The sequence below is a fragment of the Poecilia mexicana genome, unplaced genomic scaffold (genome assembly GCF_051168715.1).
Source record: "Poecilia mexicana isolate PSO_F unplaced genomic scaffold, ASM5116871v1 scaffold_13, whole genome shotgun sequence".
Classification (NCBI taxonomy): domain Eukaryota; kingdom Metazoa; phylum Chordata; class Actinopteri; order Cyprinodontiformes; family Poeciliidae; genus Poecilia; species Poecilia mexicana.
Window position 1 is genome coordinate 12,233,647 of NW_028263382.1, and position 20,710 is coordinate 12,254,356.

General features: G+C 38.1%; 2 protein-coding genes across 2 annotated transcripts; both read right to left on the reverse strand.

The window, feature by feature from the left end:
• Positions 1-96: 96 nt before the first annotated feature.
• On the reverse strand, positions 97-4,151 carry n4bp2l2 (NEDD4 binding protein 2-like 2). Its single transcript, XM_014992485.2, has 6 exons — positions 4,029-4,151; positions 2,353-3,389; positions 2,140-2,264; positions 1,891-1,979; positions 717-793; positions 97-629 (listed from the first exon to the last, which is right to left on the reverse strand). Exons 1-6 carry the CDS (start codon positions 4,035-4,037, stop codon positions 461-463), a joined length of 1,506 nt encoding a protein of 501 aa, XP_014847971.2. The 5' UTR covers positions 4,038-4,151; the 3' UTR covers positions 97-460.
• Positions 4,152-4,993: 842 nt separating this feature from the next.
• brca2 (BRCA2 DNA repair associated) lies at positions 4,994-20,186 on the reverse strand. Its single transcript, XM_014992484.2, has 27 exons — positions 20,039-20,186; positions 19,632-19,727; positions 18,704-18,937; positions 18,534-18,597; positions 18,374-18,426; positions 18,207-18,235; positions 17,976-18,087; positions 17,837-17,892; positions 16,821-16,884; positions 16,083-16,655; positions 10,752-15,419; positions 10,497-10,595; positions 10,350-10,416; positions 9,813-10,261; positions 9,545-9,726; positions 9,269-9,456; positions 8,998-9,168; positions 7,746-8,118; positions 7,515-7,670; positions 7,255-7,402; positions 7,073-7,185; positions 6,795-6,990; positions 6,529-6,695; positions 6,306-6,444; positions 5,961-6,217; positions 5,668-5,796; positions 4,994-5,415 (listed from the first exon to the last, which is right to left on the reverse strand). The coding sequence occupies exons 2-27, from the start codon at positions 19,684-19,686 to the stop codon at positions 5,059-5,061; spliced, it is 9,099 nt and encodes a 3,032-aa protein (XP_014847970.2). The 5' UTR covers positions 19,687-19,727; positions 20,039-20,186; the 3' UTR covers positions 4,994-5,058.
• Positions 20,187-20,710: the final 524 nt, after the last annotated feature.

A 20,710-nucleotide genomic window follows, 5' to 3' on the forward strand; every position in this document is an offset into this window, starting at 1 on the left:
TACGCATTAATGTACAAGACCATATTCTTCAGCAAAGCAACTCCTTGCCTTGTATTGGTTGAGCCACAGACAAATAAATCTTAAAACAGAACAGTGTTATGTCCGAGAATTTATTAAAGTCAGTGAACTGCACTAGTTTAGTCTAATAAGGACAGATTGGCGCAAGACAAATAGGAATCTTTTTAAAACATACTGTAGCTGCATATTGAAAAAATAAAAAAACTTACATATGAAATATTTGATGGAAAATATATACAAATCTGATTTCCCCTGGCAGAAATTAATAATAATAATAAAAAAAAACACCTTTAAAAATATAGATTCATTTTTCTTCATTATAAATTTACAATATACAAAGTAATACATTAAAAACTAGAAATTGCCAAAAGTGACATTTACATGAGCACAGGTCTTACTTACTCTTTCGGTAAAATAAGAGGTTTTTTTTCCTCTAACAAAACTAACAAAAATGCATTTTTTTCCTAATTTGCTGCTGCTGCTCTGGTCGACGCCTCTGGTTGACGTGAGCCGGTTCATGTGAATTCATGACGATGTCTACGGAGATGGGAAACGAAAAGCGATCCATCATCTGAGCGATCTTGTCCTGAGGAACGCCATGTTTGTTCCTCCTGAAGGAAAAGCACAAAAAGGAAGGATGATAAAGTGCTGCTTTGAAACCTAAAACAATATCTACAGAAAAAAAAAATTCTAATTACTTCTCCAATTCACAAGGGTCAAATTTCCAGCTGGTGTCAGGTTCATAAAAGTCCACTTTGTATCCTCTGTCCAAGGCCTGTAAAAAATAATTTAAACTGTTTACTGACTATAATGTATCAAGCAAGCAAAACATTATGACCACCCAACTGTGAACGGTAAGCAAAAACATTCCTGAATGTACCAGTAAAGTAAAGTAAAGTAGAGTTAATATTGTTAAATTGATAACAATTTTAGTTACTATTACGAATGTACATAAAGATCATGTAATCACATTAGATGAGTAAAAAAAGTCAATATGCAATTTGTTTACAGCCAAATTCCTGGCAAGTAAGTTACTTCTCTAACGAATGAGTCTAAAACCCAAACTTCAATACACATTCATACGGTTTTGGTTATAATTGTTGCAAAGTTCTATTTAGCAATATATGAAATCTGCTTTCAGGTTCCACTTCTGCATATTCTTTATCTTTTTCGGTATTGTACCCAACCTTTAGATCTTTAGATTCTATGATCATCAGTTTTATGACTCTGCACTTTGTTTGCAGATCATATGTACTTTGCCCTACAGATTAAAGAACAGCTGCACCTGTCAGACAGAAACAACTGAAATCCCTGTTTTCTGGGTAAAGCTTCAAAACTATGTTCCTTACTATGACAAGCTGGTTTTAGATAATGCAAACAGTTATTTTAATTTAACTCCCTGACGTAATTAAACAATTGGCGCAGGACAATTCTTTCAGTTGTCCTGGAGATAGTTGAATGTTCTGCATTTAACTCCTTACAATCTGGACATGTTGCTGCTCTGCATCATGGGGTTTAGAGTTTTGTCACACTGTTCTAGCAGCTTTTCACTTTTAATGACCAAATGCATCAGCACATTTAAAAAAAAAAAGAGGAGTCAATGACTGAGCGAACATACAAAAGTAAGTCAGGTGAGGATAACTAAATGAAATTCAAAACCTAATCCAGATCATATTGGCACATTTAAGCCTCTGAAAGGAATATGAGGATAAAAATGTAGTAAGGCAAGTTAGGATCCTGCAGACACTGCAAATTACTATATTTTGCATGAAAAACTAAATGTGTTTAAACATTTCACTTTTAAGTGCTCATAATGACACCTTCGTGTGCTAGCCTTCTGAACGTTAAAGAAATAAATAAGAAGCACCTTACCATTTTGACATATGGCTTCATCTCCCAGGCTTGGAGGTTTGTGTTGTCAATAATAATAGGAGAGCAACCATCATGCATGGCATCTTTAGCTGATATGGAATTGAACATAAATACCAATTATTTAAACAATCCAGAAAAGACTGTAGTGATCCAAGTTGTCATGAAATCTTGTGATTGTAAAACCTTTTTTTATATATATATTTAATCCACAATTCCCTGAGTCTGAACATGAATTTACTGAGACCTCACCTCTGCTTTGGTTCCATTCATGTGCTGCCCCTAGAAGGCCTGGATCATAGTGGTAACCTTCTTTTTCAGCAAAGTAATCGTCCGTGCTGAGAATTATTCCACTTGGGCCAGAGGACAGCAGTTCTCTGAAAGATGTTTTTCATACAAATGAAAAACAAATAAGGAAATCCAATACAAATTCCAGAAAGCAAGTTTGGTTACTCATAGGTGTACCTGGCTAGTGTGGTTTTCCCAGATCCTGGTAATCCTCTCATTAAGATCAGCACCAAATCAGACTGATACTCACACCTCTCTTCGTAGGGTCGGTAGTCACGCTGTTGTTCCCATGGCTCAATTTCTGACATAAACCTTGGAGGCCTGTCGTAATCGTCATCGCACCGCTGCCATTCTTCTCTTCGTTCCCCAGACCACCTGACAGGTACGTCATTCAGATCCGTGTCATAAAAACTCTGATCATTCCATCCAAAGTTCTGCGGGGGGGTTTCATGACGGCCCTGAGGAGGAGCAGGAGGGATGAACACGTTTGGAGGTGGACGACTTGAAAATGGTGGAGGATGAAAATCCTTGTGATGATGGTTCCTCATTCTTGAGCCATTTTGGTTGACTTGGATGGGGGCTGGAGTGTTTTGTGTATTTGAGAATCCAGACTGGTGTGAATGGTGAGGGAAAGGTGGCCTGTGAAATCTAAGATCAGGTGGCCTGTTAGGTGGTGGAGGATAATCCCACTGGTTACCCACTGGCCTTGGCCTTTTGAGCTGGTATGGCTCATTTTGATACCAGTGATCCCAGGAGGACTTAGTTGGTCCACTGTTGCTCTGGTAACTGTTTATTCCCATAAAACTTGAGGTGGAGACCATTTTCCCATCAGGTATATCCTGAGAGTGTTTGCTGGTAGGTAGTTCAGGCAGGTTGAGGTTAGGCTGGACATCTTCTTTCTCTTGATTATCACTAATCCGATACGATTGATCTGGTGTATCGATCTTCTCAAGCTCTTTGTAAAACATACTCAATGAGTCTTCAATGTCAGGCTTGGTGAAGATCGCTTGTGGAGGAAATGCAGGACCAATGAAGGCAGTGCTGGTGAGCCCTACCTCCTTCAACACCTTTTCTCTTAAACATCTGTCAGGATCATTTCTCTCTAATTCAGAACTTTTGTCATCAGAGTCATCTTCAGACTTTTTAGTATTTCCTCCCTTGGAAGCATCATCAGGGAGTTTGAAGCTTGTGGAGGAGGGATCAGTTTGAGACATCTACAAAACATTTCAAATACAGGTGCATTTTACTGACTTAGATCACCATCTAAAAATTCATAAATTTCAATTCAAATTGTGAAATGTATTTAATTATATAAATTATTTGCAGAGACCTATATTCTAAGTGCATATTCTGTTAAGTTTTGGAATGGAATAACTTGAATTTGACGAAAGTAATAAGTAAAAATTTACTGAAAATTAACCAATGAAAATCACACATTGATTTTGAATTGTGGTTCAACGTAGTCATTAAAAAAAAAGCTAATAAACAAACCTGGACAAAAGTGATGGTACTTGAAACTTAATATTTTGTTCCTCATTGTGTGGTCTCTTTCGAGAATACCAACAATGTTGTGCACGTGTGTACAGTTACTTACTCCCGCCAACACACCCACAAAAAACATCTTACCTGCACAACATGATAGTATAGTTTTTATCTAGAATGTACTCATGCCCAAACATATTTACTCAAATGGCCATAAGCAAAAAACAAAAAACTGGCTGACATCGAAACTAACAGTAACTCATTAGCTAAAGCAGTGGAACACGAGGTACACGATGGACGAACGGGGAATTAAACTGAAACCATTGCCTCTACATCTATACTTAGACAAATTTGATTTACGGCTTGCTTACCTTACACATTCAGAACGCGTAAATGTTGCCAAAGTTTAACAAGACAGTTGGCTCCCGCTTTCAACATTTCACTTGTCCTATGTTGTGTTTACGGAAGTGACGTTATTCTTTCGTTTTCCAGTCAACGTTTTTTGTGAGCGCCCCCAACAGGACTGATGTAGAGGTTGGCTTAATGCTACGATAAATCAAAGTTTGCTTTCCTGGAATTCTAGTGTTTACAGACATCTATTCGTAAGACTTAAAAAGTACACATTGTAAGATGAGCAGACCGGCAACCTGGTTAGTAGTCCATATTTAGTTTCACAATAGACTTATATGTAAAAGCATTTCTCAATTCAATTGTATTAAACTGTGGAAAACTTGGTGGTAAGTCTGCATTTATGATTCAGGGTGTGGTCATTGTTAGAGGTGATAGTTTGGCTGATCTGATCATATTACTATAGCAGCATGAGTCATAAAAGTTTTGAGATTGGGTGTCCTTCAATTTTAAAACAAAATGCCCTTTGATGAAGCAATGGCTATTTTTTATGCCACATAATATTACAGTGCTGAAAATGAATCATTATCACAGAGGTATGAGTTTTTCTAAGTATAGTAATACCACATGTTATAGAAGACCATCTATTTCTGAAAGGCATTGGCATCAAAACCACTAAACAAAACTCTGTAATTAGTAATGATAGTTTAAAAATTAGATACAGAAGTGCAAATACACTCCAACAGTGTCTACAACTAAATTTTACATGTAAGGTCATATTGGATTTCAAAGTTGTAATAGCTAGACAATGTATATATCAAAAAGGAGCAGCCCGGTCTGCATTTCAGATTCCAAAAACTAAACGATTAAACTTATAGTTCAAACAAGAGTCAATTAAAAAAACAAGTGCAGAAGCGATGACTTTTAATGTGAAGAGCAATTTCACTACTTTAATATGTTTAAGGACATGACAAATACAACCATGAGATTTTAAGCAACTTTAAGTTTTATGTTTATTTCTTTGTACAGTTATATATACATATATATAAAAGCCTAAAATAAATTGCCAACATGCAACGCCTGAGTATCAATCATAGCCAGTTCCTCATCGTTCACCCATTCATCCTCCACCACAGAATCAGTCGCTTTTGGTGCAGCAGGCTGTACAGGCTTTAAAGTGCTAGGAGGCCCAGACCTTCGAGGAGGGTTGAATGTTTTATTTACACAAGGAGACACCACTGAGCCCAGAGGAGAGATGGGTGGTGGAGACGGGATGCGAGAAAGATAATCCAAAGCTCTTTTTCTTTTCAAGGTTTTGGGGTCTTTTTCTGTTGAAGATGTTGCAGCAGGAAGGTTACTGCTGACAGGTGTAAATGATCCGAGGCTTTTGATTGGTTTCAGAAAGGCCACCTGCATGAAAAGATGTTTTCAGCTCTCATTAGGCATCAAGTGGTTAGAACAAATATACAGAGCCTTGTAAATCTATTCCTACTCCATCTAGTTACATTTTCTGAAGATACAAACACAAATGTCTATGTATTTAATGAGTCAGACCAGCACAACAAAGCTAAACTGTGACATTAAAACAAAAACAATGAATCATTTAAAACATTGTTACAAATGAATGGATGAATACTTTAGCAAGGCACGATATCAACTCACATTTGTCTTCGAGTCTTGTCTTCTTGCAGCGACTGGCGTTTGAGGTTGCAAAGATGAAGAGCAGGACCCATCAGACTTGATTAAATGGGCAAGCTTTTCCTCAGCAGTCAAAAAGAAGTGGTCCTGACCCTAAAACAACAAACAGCAACATTAAAGCAACGTGTTACTTAGACCAATGTGATGAAAATAAAACTGAGAAAGATTAATAGATGTTATGTTTGATTTGGATGCAAGAAAGTATACAGAAACGGAAAACAGTTTGTAAAACATGTCATCAGTTTCCAGCACTGTACCTGTACCACGTTTTTGAGTTGGTCGAGGGATTCCTGTAGATGAATCTCCTTGGGGTTTGTAGAGAAGACAGTCAGATCCCCAGCATACACAACCGGAGTGGGGTGTATAGACTGGCCTCTGAGCTGCAGGTTGCTCAGTGCCAAAAGGACACGTGGTTTCACTATGTCTTCAAGGCCGGCCTGAGACAAGCTGCTGAAGCAGCGCACTTTCACAAAATTCTTTTTCCCATCAACCAAATAAAATGCAGGAGAGGAACCTGTGTACGAATATGCAGATCAACATATAGTCAACAATATAACTAAAAGCAAAAGAAGAAGAAAAAAAAGACACACACAAATGCTTACCCTGCTGATCTACAACACTGATGACTAAACCTGTGAGATCAACTTCTCCACACAGAGGCTTGAATTCCTCATTCTGAAGATCTACAAAGTCTGTGGAGATTCTTTGCCGAAAATGCGAGGACACCCGTTCTTGGGACACCTGAGTGAAAAATTTAGTCAAGTCATTGAAAATATTTCCTTTATCAGTTATAAGTTAAAGATGGCCTTTTGTGTAATACAATACCTGAAGTTCCTGGAACTGTGTCTTCTTTGTCCCGGTCAGCTGAACAGTTTCAACGCTGCTACGCTTCTTTCCATCAGAGGCAACAAGGTTATACACTTTGAATCGACGACCTTCCTTCAGCAAAGACTGGAGGTCTGAAGAAGGCCGCCAAAGGTTTAACTGATAAACTACAAGATGCAAGGAAAAAGAAAAAAATGGGCATTTACACACAAGGATGAATGAATAAGTGACAGAGATAAAACAGAAAACGCCACAACAAGACAGACCGCAGCTGGACTGAGTCATTGAGTCAGCGACGCAAAGTCTCCATACAGGTGTCACGTCTCTTTTCGGACAGCTCATTTCATTGTCCTCTGCGTCCAGAGCACGCCGATATCTGTCCTGTAGCTCAGCCTGCTTCTTCTCCATCAGTGAGCGCCTGTAGGCCTGAAGAGTCTCCAGCTGTTGTTCACTTAAATGAGCCTAAGACACAAATATAGGCAAGTTTGTTAGAAATGGTCACAAGGGAAGCAAACTTAAACATTTGAAGAGAATTTCACGTTACCTCCAGGTAAGCAGGGTCATCTCCAACTGCTTCGTACAAGTCTTCTCCTTCCTGCAAGTTCCCAATATCCTGCTTGCCAACCGTTTGCCTTCTGCGTTGACGTTTGATCCTCCCTGAACACAACACGTTAAAGCATCTCCACATTTACATTTCCTATTAAAAGTGTAATTTAGACCATCTACCTTCTTCTTCTTTTTCAAATTCAGCTTGAACCTTGGCAAACAGCAACTCTACTGCTTTCTGTTTGTGGCTGTTGAATCGTCTCGCCTCCTTCTCTTCTGCCCGAACGGACCTAAACACAACACCTCCGTCCGATTTCCTCTCCATCCACTGAAAAGGAAAGAAAAAAAAAAAACAAAAAACATACAGTCAGCAGGACAAATAGTTATGGAGCATCCACAAATATGAGTGAAAAAATACAAATAGGTTTTCCTCTACACACCTGCATGGGATAGCTTCTCAGTATGAAGATGTCAACACACCCTACTGCCCCTCCATTACTATACAGGCTGGAGATTGGAAGCAGAAATGGTCGTGGGTCTGTGTGAAATCCCATCTTAGCATCCCACCGTGCACGCCTAGTGCTATTGGCACAAATCTAAATGAAAATGACATGTTATGTATTTCAGTGTGGACAACATAATAAAAACTCTACTCTGGGTTATTTAAGTACCTTCAACATTAAGGTATCCGGTGCCTCCAAAGGGGAGCAACCATCTTGTGATCCCATCAGTTGCGCTCCATGGATTATCAATTTGCCACCAACAGCAAGCCGACCTTTGTGAAGCATTGCAGTCAACGGTTCATCCAGCTGAGCTTTGATGGCATACCAGCCATCTGTAAGTCGCACGACCGCAACTGGAGTTTCCACCTTGGTTTCAGCACTTTGTGACATCTTGGTGTCGCTGCAGCTCTGTGCATGTAGGAGCTGACATTTAGAAATGATCTCACAGATACAGAGAACAAGAGTTTTGGCCGACGTATCATCTCTTTCCATGATCTTCCTCAAAGCTGGTCTGCGGCTGTGGTCCACCTCTACGTCATATCTAGAAATAAAGGAAAATTATTTATCAGAAGATTTCTCAATGTTTGTTTTTCAAGCTTTATTATGCAAGGTCTTTATATGATTTTCAGTTCAAAATTCCCATGCTTCTCTAGACTGATTGATTTTTCAAACTAAATTCCAGCACAAAAATTAAGCTGACCTATGATTCATATTTTTTTAGCATCTGAACGAACATATATCATAAAAACTTTGAATTGCACAATAATTTTAAAAGATGGCAAATGTTTGTGAGTAAAAAGCCCACATAGAACAGGAGTTTCTATTATTTATCAGACATTTAAAGCAGATGCACTTCTTTACATAAAGATGCATTATATCTCTGTCAGCTGCTCAAAAACACTCAAGAATTGCAAAATATTGTGAAGTCTCAATCCAAAGATGAAAGTATACCATTTAAAGAAAAATAAACTTAGAAAATCCACTTATTTATTTTAGAAATTCAAATATTGATTTTATGAAAAGATTTTAGCTTTTTTTTTTAATTGTAATTTTGCAAGATCAAAATAAAATATCTAAAGGCATTTGAGTACACCTTTGTGTACTCAAATAAACATTTTCTGAAATTTTATTTTACTATTACATAAAAAATTTAATAAATTATCAGATACATTTTAGATTAACATTTAGCAACAGAATGAAATTATTACAAAAGTTAAGACTAGGAGTTTTACTTTTTCCAAAAGAAAATTAATATTTATGATGCTTTATTTTCACATTTTAACAAGGAATCATTCATTTATATTAATTGACAAACTAGTGTTTAACAAAGAGATGTTTAGCTTGTTGCTAACGTAATTGTGATTAAATAGTCACAACATTGCAGTTGTAAATGTGTGTAACGTCGGTAACCCATGTATACCTGTACTTAAGCTGGAGGAGAACCTGCTCCGGGGTCAGGCAAAGGCTGCCCATTGTTCCTGGAAATGATTTCTCCATGGAGGCCTGCTTCCACACAATCCACCTGTAGTGATTGTACACCCACTGCTCACTGACCAGTTTGGGATCCACACCACAAGTGTCACATAATGCTCTGTGGAAAACAGTTCAGCATAGTAAGCAAGAAGTGACCAAAGAGAGGAGGCTGTGCCCAATGTGATAATTAGTCTAAAACCAGGGGATTTCATTAGTACCTATAGAATTCTTCTTTTCCTGCTGTCCAGTCATCACTGGGGATCAACCAGCCTCCGTCAGCGAGTTGAACACCACCTCCTTCGGCTAACGTTTCTTGTTTGACAAATTGCAGCAAATTGAAGCGAAACGATTCAGCGTTCTGACTGGTGATCTCTGGAACATGCTTATGGACTCCACACTCATACAGCTGAAACAGAACAACATTTAAATGAAGTGCTGCTGGCTGGAAACAACATGAGTTAGAGAAGAAGAAGATGTCAGCGTTGTGGCCTTGCCTCTTGGGACGAGTATCTTCCTGGGATATTTCCATTGACCGCAGCTTTTAATGGGATTCTCGCCACTCCTGAGGTTTTTGTCAGAAATAAGCTCCCAGGCAGCGGTCGAATGGTTTGCCGCTTCTTTTTCCTAATCCTCATGTCCTGCATGTCCCGGGCCAGTCCAATGTTCTCAGTCCTGTCTGTTAATAGATTTCATTATTCTACCAATATTGTACAGGAAATCCGGGGCCTTTTAAGTAGATTTACGTTACAAATATCACTCTACCTTGGCTTCCGGAAAGCTTGTCATCCACATGTAGCATTTCAGTAGAGCTGACAGATCCCACCTTTAGAACACTTTGATTAATCGTTTTAGTGTTTGAAGTATTGACTAAAGTGACAACTTCTTCACAGCTTTGGGTTGTTTTAGTAAGTGGTGCATCTGTTTTGCTGTTGGTCTCCAAACATAAAGAGTGATGCTGCTTATTGTCCTCCTGTTGTGTAGGGGAGCTTTCTTGCTGGACAACCCTTTGTTTTTTGAATGGTGGAACAAACGCAGGCACTTTTTTGCGATCTCTGGCCTGTGGTTTATTGAGTGCATCTCTCTTTGCATTTTTGAAAAACGGTGGGACAAATGTCGGCATCCTGCAGGCTGCAGATCGACCATCTCCTTGTTCAGAATGAGGCATTTGTATTGTATTTTGTAATCTTGTGTCCACAAAGCTTTTTGCATCCCTGTGGAAAACAACAATACATCACAAGAGGATGGTAAAATCTATCATTCTTTTGGAAAACACAATTTCCAGCAATTGAAATAACGTACCTGTTTGGCTTTGTAATGTTTGGATGAAGAAAGACGCCATACCTGAAAACACCCCTGTCCATTATCCCTTGATGAACAGAAAAAATGTAGTTTAAATTTTAGAAAATATTCAGTTTTAGACAAGCAACAGAAGTGCGAGTGTTTTACCATTTGGGCCACTTTTCACTGGGTGGAGTCCTGAACCTCGTGGATTATTAGCGGTTCTGTCAAATTCTTCCAGTAACCTTCTTTTAGAAGGTGGCTGAGCTACATTACAACAGTTAAGAGAACCGATTTTACACAACAGGGCAACAGTTCAAAAGATTTTACCAAAAGTCCTCAAATTTCATAAACTACAAATTGGAATTTATATTTAATAACAACAGTATCTATTTATTGAACCATTTAAGGTGGAATACTTACCAGTGAGATCTTCTGCACTTCTCCTTTTCCTCCCTTTATCCTCTTCAGCTGATTTTTCGCTTAATTGTTGGTAATCTAGCAACTGCAAATTTTCTGAAGTCGTCAACAGACTTTGACCAACTAGAACTTCATCTTCTAGTAAGGCTTTTGTGCAATCTAAAGCTTCCTGGGCAAGAAACTTGTGCTGTGTTTCTGTACAGCCAGCGAGATTTAGCGACTGAAATTTTGGGTCTGAAGATTTATTTTTTTGCATAATGTCAGATATCTGGTTGCTGCTTTTAGTATTTAAATTGCAAATTGAGAAGTGTGACTTTTCTTCTATGTGGTCATCACTTAGGCTGTCTGCTCCTGAAGGTAATGACTTCCCTCCAGTGCTAGTCTTTGCTTTCTGTAAGGCCTCATGTGAAAATGGTTTACCACTTGCAGCAAAAACACAAGTGCTCTCCTCATCTGCTTTGTTTTCACTCAGCAGAAATTTTGCTCTCGACAGAGCTTCAGCTGAAACGGCAACTGTTTTCCCACTTGCCGTCTGAAATCCACTGTCATTCTGTTTTGCTTTGATGGAACCGTTTCCAGGCTCTTCACAAATACTGCCGGTATTTATTCTGAGTTTGGACATGTTTCCCTTTATGCTGCCACTTTCATTAACGGGTGCCGTATTAGTTTGTTCTGATGATTTTTCACTGTTACTGTCGATAGACCAACTTTCCTCTTGGTTAAAAAAATGGTCTGCATCTTGCATTGCTTTTGTTAAATCTAAGTCATCAACTTCTTTAAAGAGGAATTTTGCCCTTTGAAGATTTTTCTGCAACACATCGACTTTTTCTCCCTTTGCGGTTGTAAAACCACAACATATTTTCTCAGTTTTGCTTCGACTGTCTTGTTTCCCATAAGCTTTTACTGTCTGCGAAAAATCTGAGTCCTCCGTACTGAAAGTGATGTCACCAAAGAGGGATTTTGCCTTTTGAACAGCCTCAGTGGAAGGTGCCATTGGTTTACCGCTGGCAGAATGAAACCCACAGTTTCTGAGTGGAAGAGCAGAAGGCTTGGATTGTGATGACATTGCATTTGTTTTATCCTGAATTTCTTCAAACTCACTAAACAAGGTTTCTGCTTTCTTTCGGGCTTCAGATGAAACATCGACTCTTTTCCCACTGGCTGTTTGAAATCCACAGCTTGCTTGCGGTAAAATGTTTTCTCTTTGTTCCACTTGTTTGTTTGCATCCCTGGAGCACTCAGGGATAGAAATGCTTACCCTCTTCTCGTCATCCGTGTAACATTTTGCAAGACATGCCTTTCTGCTTCTCTGCATATGTACTTTTCCTTTTAAGTCATTTTCCAACATTTCCTTATTAATGTCCATATCAGGGCCTGCAAAGAAAGCATCTTCCTCCTGTGCCGCTTTGCTTAAAACCTGATCGTCAAGTTCTTTGAAAAGTACTTTTGCCTTCTGAAGATTTTTCTGTAACACATCAACTTTTTCCCCTCTTGCAGTTGTGAAACCACAAGACATTTTCTCTGTATTGTTGCTACCGCCTTGGTTCTTGCCACTTTTGATCATCTGTGAAGCATCTGGGTCCTGTGCTCCGAAACCGATGTCACTGAAGAGAGATTTTGCCTTTTGAAGAGCCTCTGATGAAAGTGCTACAGGTTTACCGCTGGCAGATCGAAATCCATCATTTCTGACTGGAAGATCAATAGCCTTGGATTCTGGCAGTGCTGCATTTACTGTATCCATGACTCCTACACAGTCACCTAACAAGTTTTCTGCTTTCTTCAGAGCTTCAGATGAAACTTCAACTTTTTTCCCACTGGCTGTCTTAAATCCACAGCTTGCTTGTGGTAAAAGGTTTTCTTTGTGTTTCTCTTGTTTATCTGTATCCCTGAAGCATCCTTTCACAGCCTCTACAGGTGTGTTTGTTCTAAACCTTTGATCTGCATAAGGTGTTTCATCTTCCTTCTTGCTCCCCGCACTCTCCCACATTACATTGTTGCTTTCCAGAACACCGTCGGCGGAGAGAGCCTCTTCCTCTTGCACTGCTTTGGCTAAAACCAAATCATCAAATTTTTCCTGTGAAATTTGGTCGTTTGAGCCTCCTGCAGTTGTGAAACCAGAACATATGTTTTCAGGTTCTGTTTGATGTTTCTTATCCTTTTTAAATGGAGCAGATTCGGCCACCTTATCCATGTTCAAACTGATGTCACTGAACAGTGTCTGAGCCTTCTCCAAAGCCACAGATGACAAGACAACAGGCTTGCCACTGGCTGCAGAAAAACCGCCACTCCAGAGATTAGTAACTGGGATAACTGGTATCTTGGGACTGGGTTGCTGAGAGGAAATACACATTTCATCCTCTGATTTTTCAGATTCTCTTAGCAGAGTTGCTTTCTTTAACGGTGCTGATGAAATTGCACATTTTTTTCCGTCAACAGCTTGGAAACCACCAGCATCTATGTTCAAAATCTTATCACCAAGGCATTTTGTTTTTGAAGCCTTTTCTTTTTCATTAGTTTCTTTATTTATCTCCTCGGGTGCGTGAATCTGATTCAAAAGAAATTCAGCCTTCTTCATCGCAGCAGACGACACACTAATGTTCTTCCCAGCAGCTGTACAAAACCCATCACCTGTGCACAGCTCTTCAAAAGCAGATGAATCCGTGCTCTTTGATGGGTGAAGCATAGCGAACGGCTTTGAAGTCGGAAAAGATTTTCCGTCTTCATTTTTCAAAGCTGCTGTAAACTTGGTATTTCTTTCCACTTCATTCAGACGTAGTCCTTTTGTGTGATGTGAAACCACTGCTGTATTTACATTTTCAAGTTTAGTGCATCCAGTGACACTCTTCTTAGAAATGCTGACCTGAGGGCTTTTGAAGTTTGAAAAGCTTTTCTTACCTTCTTCTATTACATGGCAGTCTTTGAAAAATACATCTGCCTCTTGCATGTAGTTAGCTGAAATGGAGATTCCTTTCCCACTGGCCTTTCTGAATCCATTTTCACAGATTATTGTGTCAATTCCATTGTTTTTCCCACTTTTGGTGTCATTCCTGTTTCCAACGTTGTTATTTGAACAGACAACCCCTTCTAATTTGGAAAAGCAATTCTCAATTTTGGTTCCGACATCCCAGTTTTCCTTCTTTCTTTCCGGGATTCTGAACGTGTCAGAATCCCGGTTACATTTCTGTTCTGTTATGGCAGCATTTTCCCCGTTCTGGTTAGAAGGTTTCTGATCTGTCAAGTTTCTCTCCAGATCTGAAAACAAAGCCTTGGTTTTGTTCAGACACTTTTTAGAAACATGCAAAACATTTCCACCTGCTGTCCTAAATGCTTCACTATGGATCAAAGCCTTGTTGATCTCCAGACATCTAGCTTCAGGATCCTCAGCCCCAGGAAGAATGAGCGGAGTTTCCCTTTTCAGCAAATCTGACATTCCTGTGCACTGATTTATGACTTTTGCTTTTTCTCCATGTGTCCTGTTTTCTAAAACTGAGGCCACTTTGTCATTCATCATGACTGTGGACTGTTTTCCACCTTCGGAACTAAAGCTGTCGTCAAAGTCTATATCTGCAAGAAGAGCAGGGTCAAGATCCTTGTCTTCTTTGTGTGGCGGATTGTGATTATCTTGATGATTTGGTAGTTTTTTTCCAGATCTGAACTGTGTGAACTCAAATTGGCTGTCTGCCTCTTCCAAGAGTGTGCAAAGTTCTGTCACATCGGCTTTTTCTGAGGCTGTTAATTGAGAACTGACATTTCCAAATGATTTTCCGGCACAGGCGGGCGGGTTTGCGTTAGATGATGTATCTGTTGTTGTTTCACGAATCGAATTAGTTTTATAAATAATGCCATGATAGGATTTTGTGCTGTTATCGAGAGAAGACTTTTTATCTTCAGTCGCTTCAAGAAAACGCTTTGCTTTCTCCAGGTTGGCAAGAGAAATGTGGATGCCTTTATTTGAGGCGGTTTTGAATCCTGATGCTTCAGCAGGCAGAAGAGAAAGAGGAGTTTTTTGTGGCTGGCTGCATTTACTTTGACCAACAGTTTCTTCTTTGTCCCATAGTTCCTCTGTTGATATGCTCGCCATGTGCAACTCAATTTCCTTTCCATGGTCCGGAGCCTGACCTGTGCCAGACCTCTGCACAGGCACTTCAACATCAAATTTTGACTTTCCACTTCCATTAGCTGAGGGAAAATTATGCATACCGGTTTGGAAGCTCAGCGTTGGTCGGTTTTGGCTAACATTCTCTAAGAGCGGAAGACCAAATGACGAAGAAGTCATATGGGTGACGTCTGCTACACCTGATTGGAATCCGCTGTCAATCATAGTGACTTCACTGATCGAGCATGGTTGATTACTGGTAGGGATGCGTCTGTTTTTACTGATACAACTGTAATCATTGGGAAAGTTAGCTGGCTTTCCGTTCTGTTTTGCTTGTTTCATAACAGACAGACACGCTGCAGGAGAGAAGTTCCTTTGCGTGTTCTCCGCAGTTTTTAAGTCTGTAATTTGGCTGAAGTCCTGTGCAAAATCTCGACAAAGTTGTGACATGTCGATATCCTGGAGTTTTGTCCCAAGAGAGCAATTTATGGTTTCCTCTACAATATTTCTTTGGTTTTTAGTCCTCTGACACTCTTTATCTGGGATGTTCACAAATGACTTGCCGTTTTCTTGTTCTAAATGAAAACATACAAAGAAAACAAAGACCAATTAGTTATAGTACAGAGTGGAATTTTTTGGTCACATTTCTAAAATGGCTTAGTATATTTGCCTCTTCAACTGTTTGTTCCTTCATTTAGTATAGACACACAACCATCTTGTCTCTTTCCATTTTGTACCCATGTACAAATATTTTATTAATCTTTGGCTTCATATGGAATTCTTTTTTTTGTTTTGGTCTTTTAAGAGCATTAAGCAATTTTTAAAAATCAGAGAAAGACGTCAACGCAGTAAGAGTACATTGTAATTGCACCCTCTTGTGAACTCTAAACTCTAGAATTATAGTAAATGATTATGCACACTTTTTAGTTCAACGTCATTAGACACAATTGTATCTCTACTTTAGCCACACAGTCACATTTCTTTGCAGGAGACTAATAAGAATATAACAAATTATTTAAAGCTGTCAGTTGTCAAAGCAACACAAGAATGAAATAATGCATGCTCATTACAAAACATTTATGTGGCAGATGGCTCTGCTTTGTTCCTGAAAATGTTGGGGACAACAGTAAATCAAACCTGAAAAGGCACAAAATGGGGGCGAAAGAGAGGCAAGATGACCAGTCCACATGCAGAAACCTTCATATTCTTACATAACACTTGGAAAATAAATGTCTTACCAGACTTTGAAATCTTTAGTGACAGATCTGCTGTCTGGAGCTCAAAGTCTTGGCCACAAGCTTGCGATTTTGTGGTTGTGATAGTGTAAACAAATTTTCTCTTTTTTTGAGTAAATCCAGAGTCAGTAATTTTCGATGTTGGCCTGGTTGGTTGCACAGAGTCAGTGTCCCCTGGCAGTGTCATATTGCTTCCCACAGCAGAAGATGAGATTTCAGATAGACTTAGAGGAGACCACTGGCTGATTGCCGTATCTCCAGTTTTCACCAGTGGGGTTGAAGGCAAACCCCCAGAATCCAGATCAGCAGTTGCCTCTTCATTGGATGCAGCACTGTCTGATTTTGAGGCGTCTTCGTGGCTGCAGACGTCTACATTTGTCTGAATTATTTGCTTACGTTTAACTCTGTCGGGTTTCACTTTTCTCAGAGCAGAACTACTATTAGCAAAGAAAGTTTTAGGTGCATCTGCGATACAGACTTCTCCTTCCAGAGCATCTGGAACTTTCTGTTGTTGATGACTTTCACTCTGGTTCAACGGAGACTCAGAGCAGGTTTCAGTCACAGGGAAAACTGGACCTATTTATTACAGCACAAAAACAATATTTAGTATTATGACGCGTACGATCCCATGCAACAACAAATATAATAGACTCTATGCAATCCATATTTATTCATTTTTATCTAAAATGACTAAAACAATTTATTACTTATGGGTAGATGATGGGGAAAAAAAGTAATTACCTTGGCAAGTTCTTGAAGTCTTAAGGGAGGAATTCGAAAGTGAAGGGAAAAGCTTCCGTACAAACTTGAAAGGAAAAAGAAAAAAAAAACAGATTTGTATGTAATACAATATATAAAGCCAATATAGTATTATTAACATAACAGCCAGCTGTTTTTGTCAAATTTTCTTACATTCCTGGCCCTCAAAGCTCATACTAAAGCTCAGAATGTGTAAAATTAATATCAGGGTGGACCTGTGGTGCAACACAGAAAGATGAAGCTACTTTGAAGAATTATTATTTCAAACTAGTGCAAAGTGGTTGCACAATGTATCATGTTCATTCCAAGGTCCATTTCATATTGTTTTAATCAATTTACTTCAAAGATGAATAAAACTGACTGTATAAACATCTAATAGGCAGCGCAAAGTGTGTCATTGCAGTAGCCTAAGCATTAGTGAAGACTTGGAAAACTGAGTTGACATTAAAAGATAAACTATTTAGGGCTGGTCTAAGTTTCTAATGAAACAAGGCAATACACTACCATTGCAGAGGCTTTTTCTAATGACATAAATTTTTGATTTTTGTCTGTTGCCTTATAAATACTTTGGTGTGATGTTATTTTAAGATCTATGAGATGTGTCTTTTTCACCTTCTTAAATTTACTCATGTTACAAAGTCTGATAACTAGACCTTTAGAACTATAAATAGATTTAAAAAAAAGGTATATAAACGATAGTTTTTAGCTGCCAGAATTATTAATCTTCCTGTTTTGTTACCCAAAGATCAGCAAGTAGAGGCAGGGTTTCACAAATCACAAGTGTAACATGTCAATCATGTCTTTGCCCAAATTCAAACCAATGTCTGAAGGCTGATTGAATTACACAATTTTTAAATGATATTACGATTTACAATAACTGATCAGTTAATCAGTTATTAACTAGTCAGTTAATAACTGATAAGATTTACAATAACTAATAAAGCCATAATATCATTGTAGTAGTAATTCCGAGTAACTGAACTATGCAGAGTACTCACAACAACTTTTCTGTCTGCAGTAACACTCACTGGACAGGGACTCTCATCAGTTTTAGCTGAAACATAAAAAAAAGATCCACAAAACGTTAAATTATTCATGATTTAAGAATAATACTAGCCAATTGTTTCAGCAACTCACATAAAATTAGAGTAGATGGCAAAGCCGGTGGTGTATTCAAAGAACTGGTCCAAGAAATGTCAGGATTGATCTGTGCGCCGAGACTTTCAGAAATGTGGTTGGCATAGGTGGCCTGTTTCGTTCAGAGGGTAAAATTAAGGCAGAAAATGTTTTCGCTTCCATTTATCAGATCTGATTAAAATAACACAAATGTTAAAAAAAGAAAATCAGCTTCAGGTCGACTATACTTACAGGGGATTTCTTTGGGGAATCCAGAAGATCTGAAATAATACATGTAGTTATGTGCCTAATTTCTTTTTATATATATATATATATATATATATATATATATATATATATATATATATATATATATATATAAACCATAAATATGAAGATTAAATACATTTTCAGCTTACCAAAACTCTCCTCACTCTGAGGCTGAACACCTTCACATTTTAAATTAGAGACACTAAAATAAACAAAACGGATACAATGTCAAGTTCTGTTTTATAATGACGAGAATAAGAAAACCCAGTCATTAACAGCATAAGGGAATAAATCTTAAGTTTTACTCACCAGTGTTTTGGCACCTGAAACAAACAGGGACTTTGTGTTGGCATCCACGGTAACGTTTCTTTTTCTAGAAAGAATGAAAGGGACATGTAGTTTTTAGATGTTTAACTTCATAAAAATTTAAGCTAAGATGAATAGTCTTAATTATTTAATTGTTTATCCATAAAGAATACCCTGTGCAGCTGTGAACGACGGGTCATCCTCAGTGTCTGGTGACACAATTCGACTGTGTCTGAAAACTTTAGGGGTTGAAAACAGCTGGCTTTCTGTTCCCGTCTTCTCCAGAGGAGCTTTGAAATGTCCCTCTTGGTTGGCGCACAACTCATCATTATCGGCAACACTTCCTTCTTTCAAAGAAGCTTGGGCTGTCAGTAACTCAAACCAGTTTGGGTCCAACGGTCCCAGCTCTAAACGATAAAACACAGGCCAAAACAAAAATGCATTCGTTTTGTCTCAACATATGACTTTTTGGCATGTCATAAAAAGCAAACGGCGGTGATTGTGCCACTAGAATTTACACTGAAATGATCTTGGCAAAGTGATGAAGTAGAATATTTTGGAGCTTACATTGCTACATGCCAGTGTCTCTTAGTATAGTCACATATAAAAAAAATGCATTTATTTCAGCATAACTAAAAAGTTAAATATTGCATATTGTGATAGTTGAAGCATTCAATTCTGTTAGTTTTGAGTATTATGGCTTTCAGCGAAACAAAATTTGGTCAACTGTAAAGAAAAGAATGCAACAAGCCAGGCCCAACAACGCACATGAAATGAAGTTAAAGTGACCTGGGATAACCTTGATCAATACAGTAACTAATACAAAATGAGTCCTGACAGATTATTCTTTATGGACACACATTTTAGCATAAAAATAAACTTTTCTAACATTTTTTTTCTGTTTGAATGGCAAGAAAATCAACTGAAAGAGTTTAAAGGAACTTGCTTCAAATGATTATATACCATTTTCGTTTCAGCCTCACCTTTATGTTCAAATTAGGGCAATAAATGAACTTTTCAATGCTGCTTTTATTTGTGAAGACGCACCTCGTATTTGAACACGAACACAGGCTTAAAAATGAAGCAGTTGACAAATCTCACCTTTCCAGATTTCACCCTTAAATGCATCGTACATGTTTTTTATGCATGAATCCATTCCACAACAATCGAACACCTAGAGTTAGTTATACACACCACCTAGGAAGAAAAGAATACAATGTTACCCAGATGTTAAATTCGGAAAAATACTGGGAGACTATTTTCACGGCTTACTGGAAGAATACGTATCTAAGGGTTCAAAGTCTTTTCAGAAAGAACGTAGTCGATTATAACTAAAATAACTTGAAAATGAATAGTTAACGATATTTAAGACACACCAATAGAGTCACATAAGAGCCGTATCTGGCAGTACCTAGCTACGAATCTTAAAAATGTGTCCCATACAAAGGTTACTGCTAACCATTTAAAATGAAACTATGCCATAAAAATAGAGTTGGAGTTAAACTTACACGTTTGATTCCGAAGTACTAGAGTGTTTAAGCTCATGTTGTGGGAAAACTTTAAAGTAAGTGTTGACAATAGTCCACCAAACTTAGGGATGAACAATACAACACTAACAGTCAGCTTGTTTGCTAACTGTTACCGTCACGCAGCAAAACCCAAAACTCGCGCGCCGCATTCCGGAAGTCAAGTTGACTTCAGAATAAGAGACCGGAATTAAGCTGTCCGTTTATGATTTTAATTTGGACAAAAACACCAAAACGAAAAAGTCAAATTTAATAGAAAATATTCAGTTTTTAAGCTTCTTGTGCTTTTTTTTTAAATTGTGGAGTGCATCATTTAAGATATTGTTACAAAATGTTACTTCAGATGCAGAAGGCATTATAAATAAAACTTCTTATTATTCAAAATATCCATTAAACTACAAATAAAAATGTTGTTTGAAAGTTTTGATTTCAGTGCTGACACAGCTTTCTATTAAATACAATCTAAATGCTAGAACAGGGATTCTTCAAGTAGCTCTGTGCATCTTCTTTGCACCTTTCACAAAATATTAACACTGTTTTACAGCAATTGTTCTCCTCTGGTTGTAAACAATTATTTACAGGAATGCTAACAAAAATATTTTTTGAATGTTTTTGTTTATTATTATTTACACTTTTCAGAATCAGTCAGTATCA

What these genes read in the sequence shown, in the direction of transcription:
- brca2 (XM_014992484.2), bottom strand. Translation starts at nt 19,686, where the DNA reads ATGGATTCATGCATAAAAAACATGTACGATGCATTTAAGGGTGAAATC. An exon ending in TTTCAGGTGCCAAAACACTG is followed by an intron (nt 18,427 to 18,533) that starts GTGAGTAAAACT and finishes TGTTTATTTTAG; the next exon opens with TGTCTCTAATTTAAAATGTG. An exon ending in TGAGAAGCTATCCCATGCAG is followed by an intron (nt 7,403 to 7,514) that starts GTGTGTAGAGGA and finishes TTTCCTTTTCAG; the next exon opens with TGGATGGAGAGGAAATCGGA.
- n4bp2l2 (XM_014992485.2), bottom strand. An exon ending in TGAATGGAACCAAAGCAGAG is followed by an intron (nt 1,980 to 2,139) that starts GTGAGGTCTCAG and finishes ATTCCATATCAG; the next exon opens with CTAAAGATGCCATGCATGAT. An exon ending in GACCCTTGTGAATTGGAGAA is followed by an intron (nt 630 to 716) that starts GTAATTAGAATT and finishes CTTTTCCTTCAG; the next exon opens with GAGGAACAAACATGGCGTTC.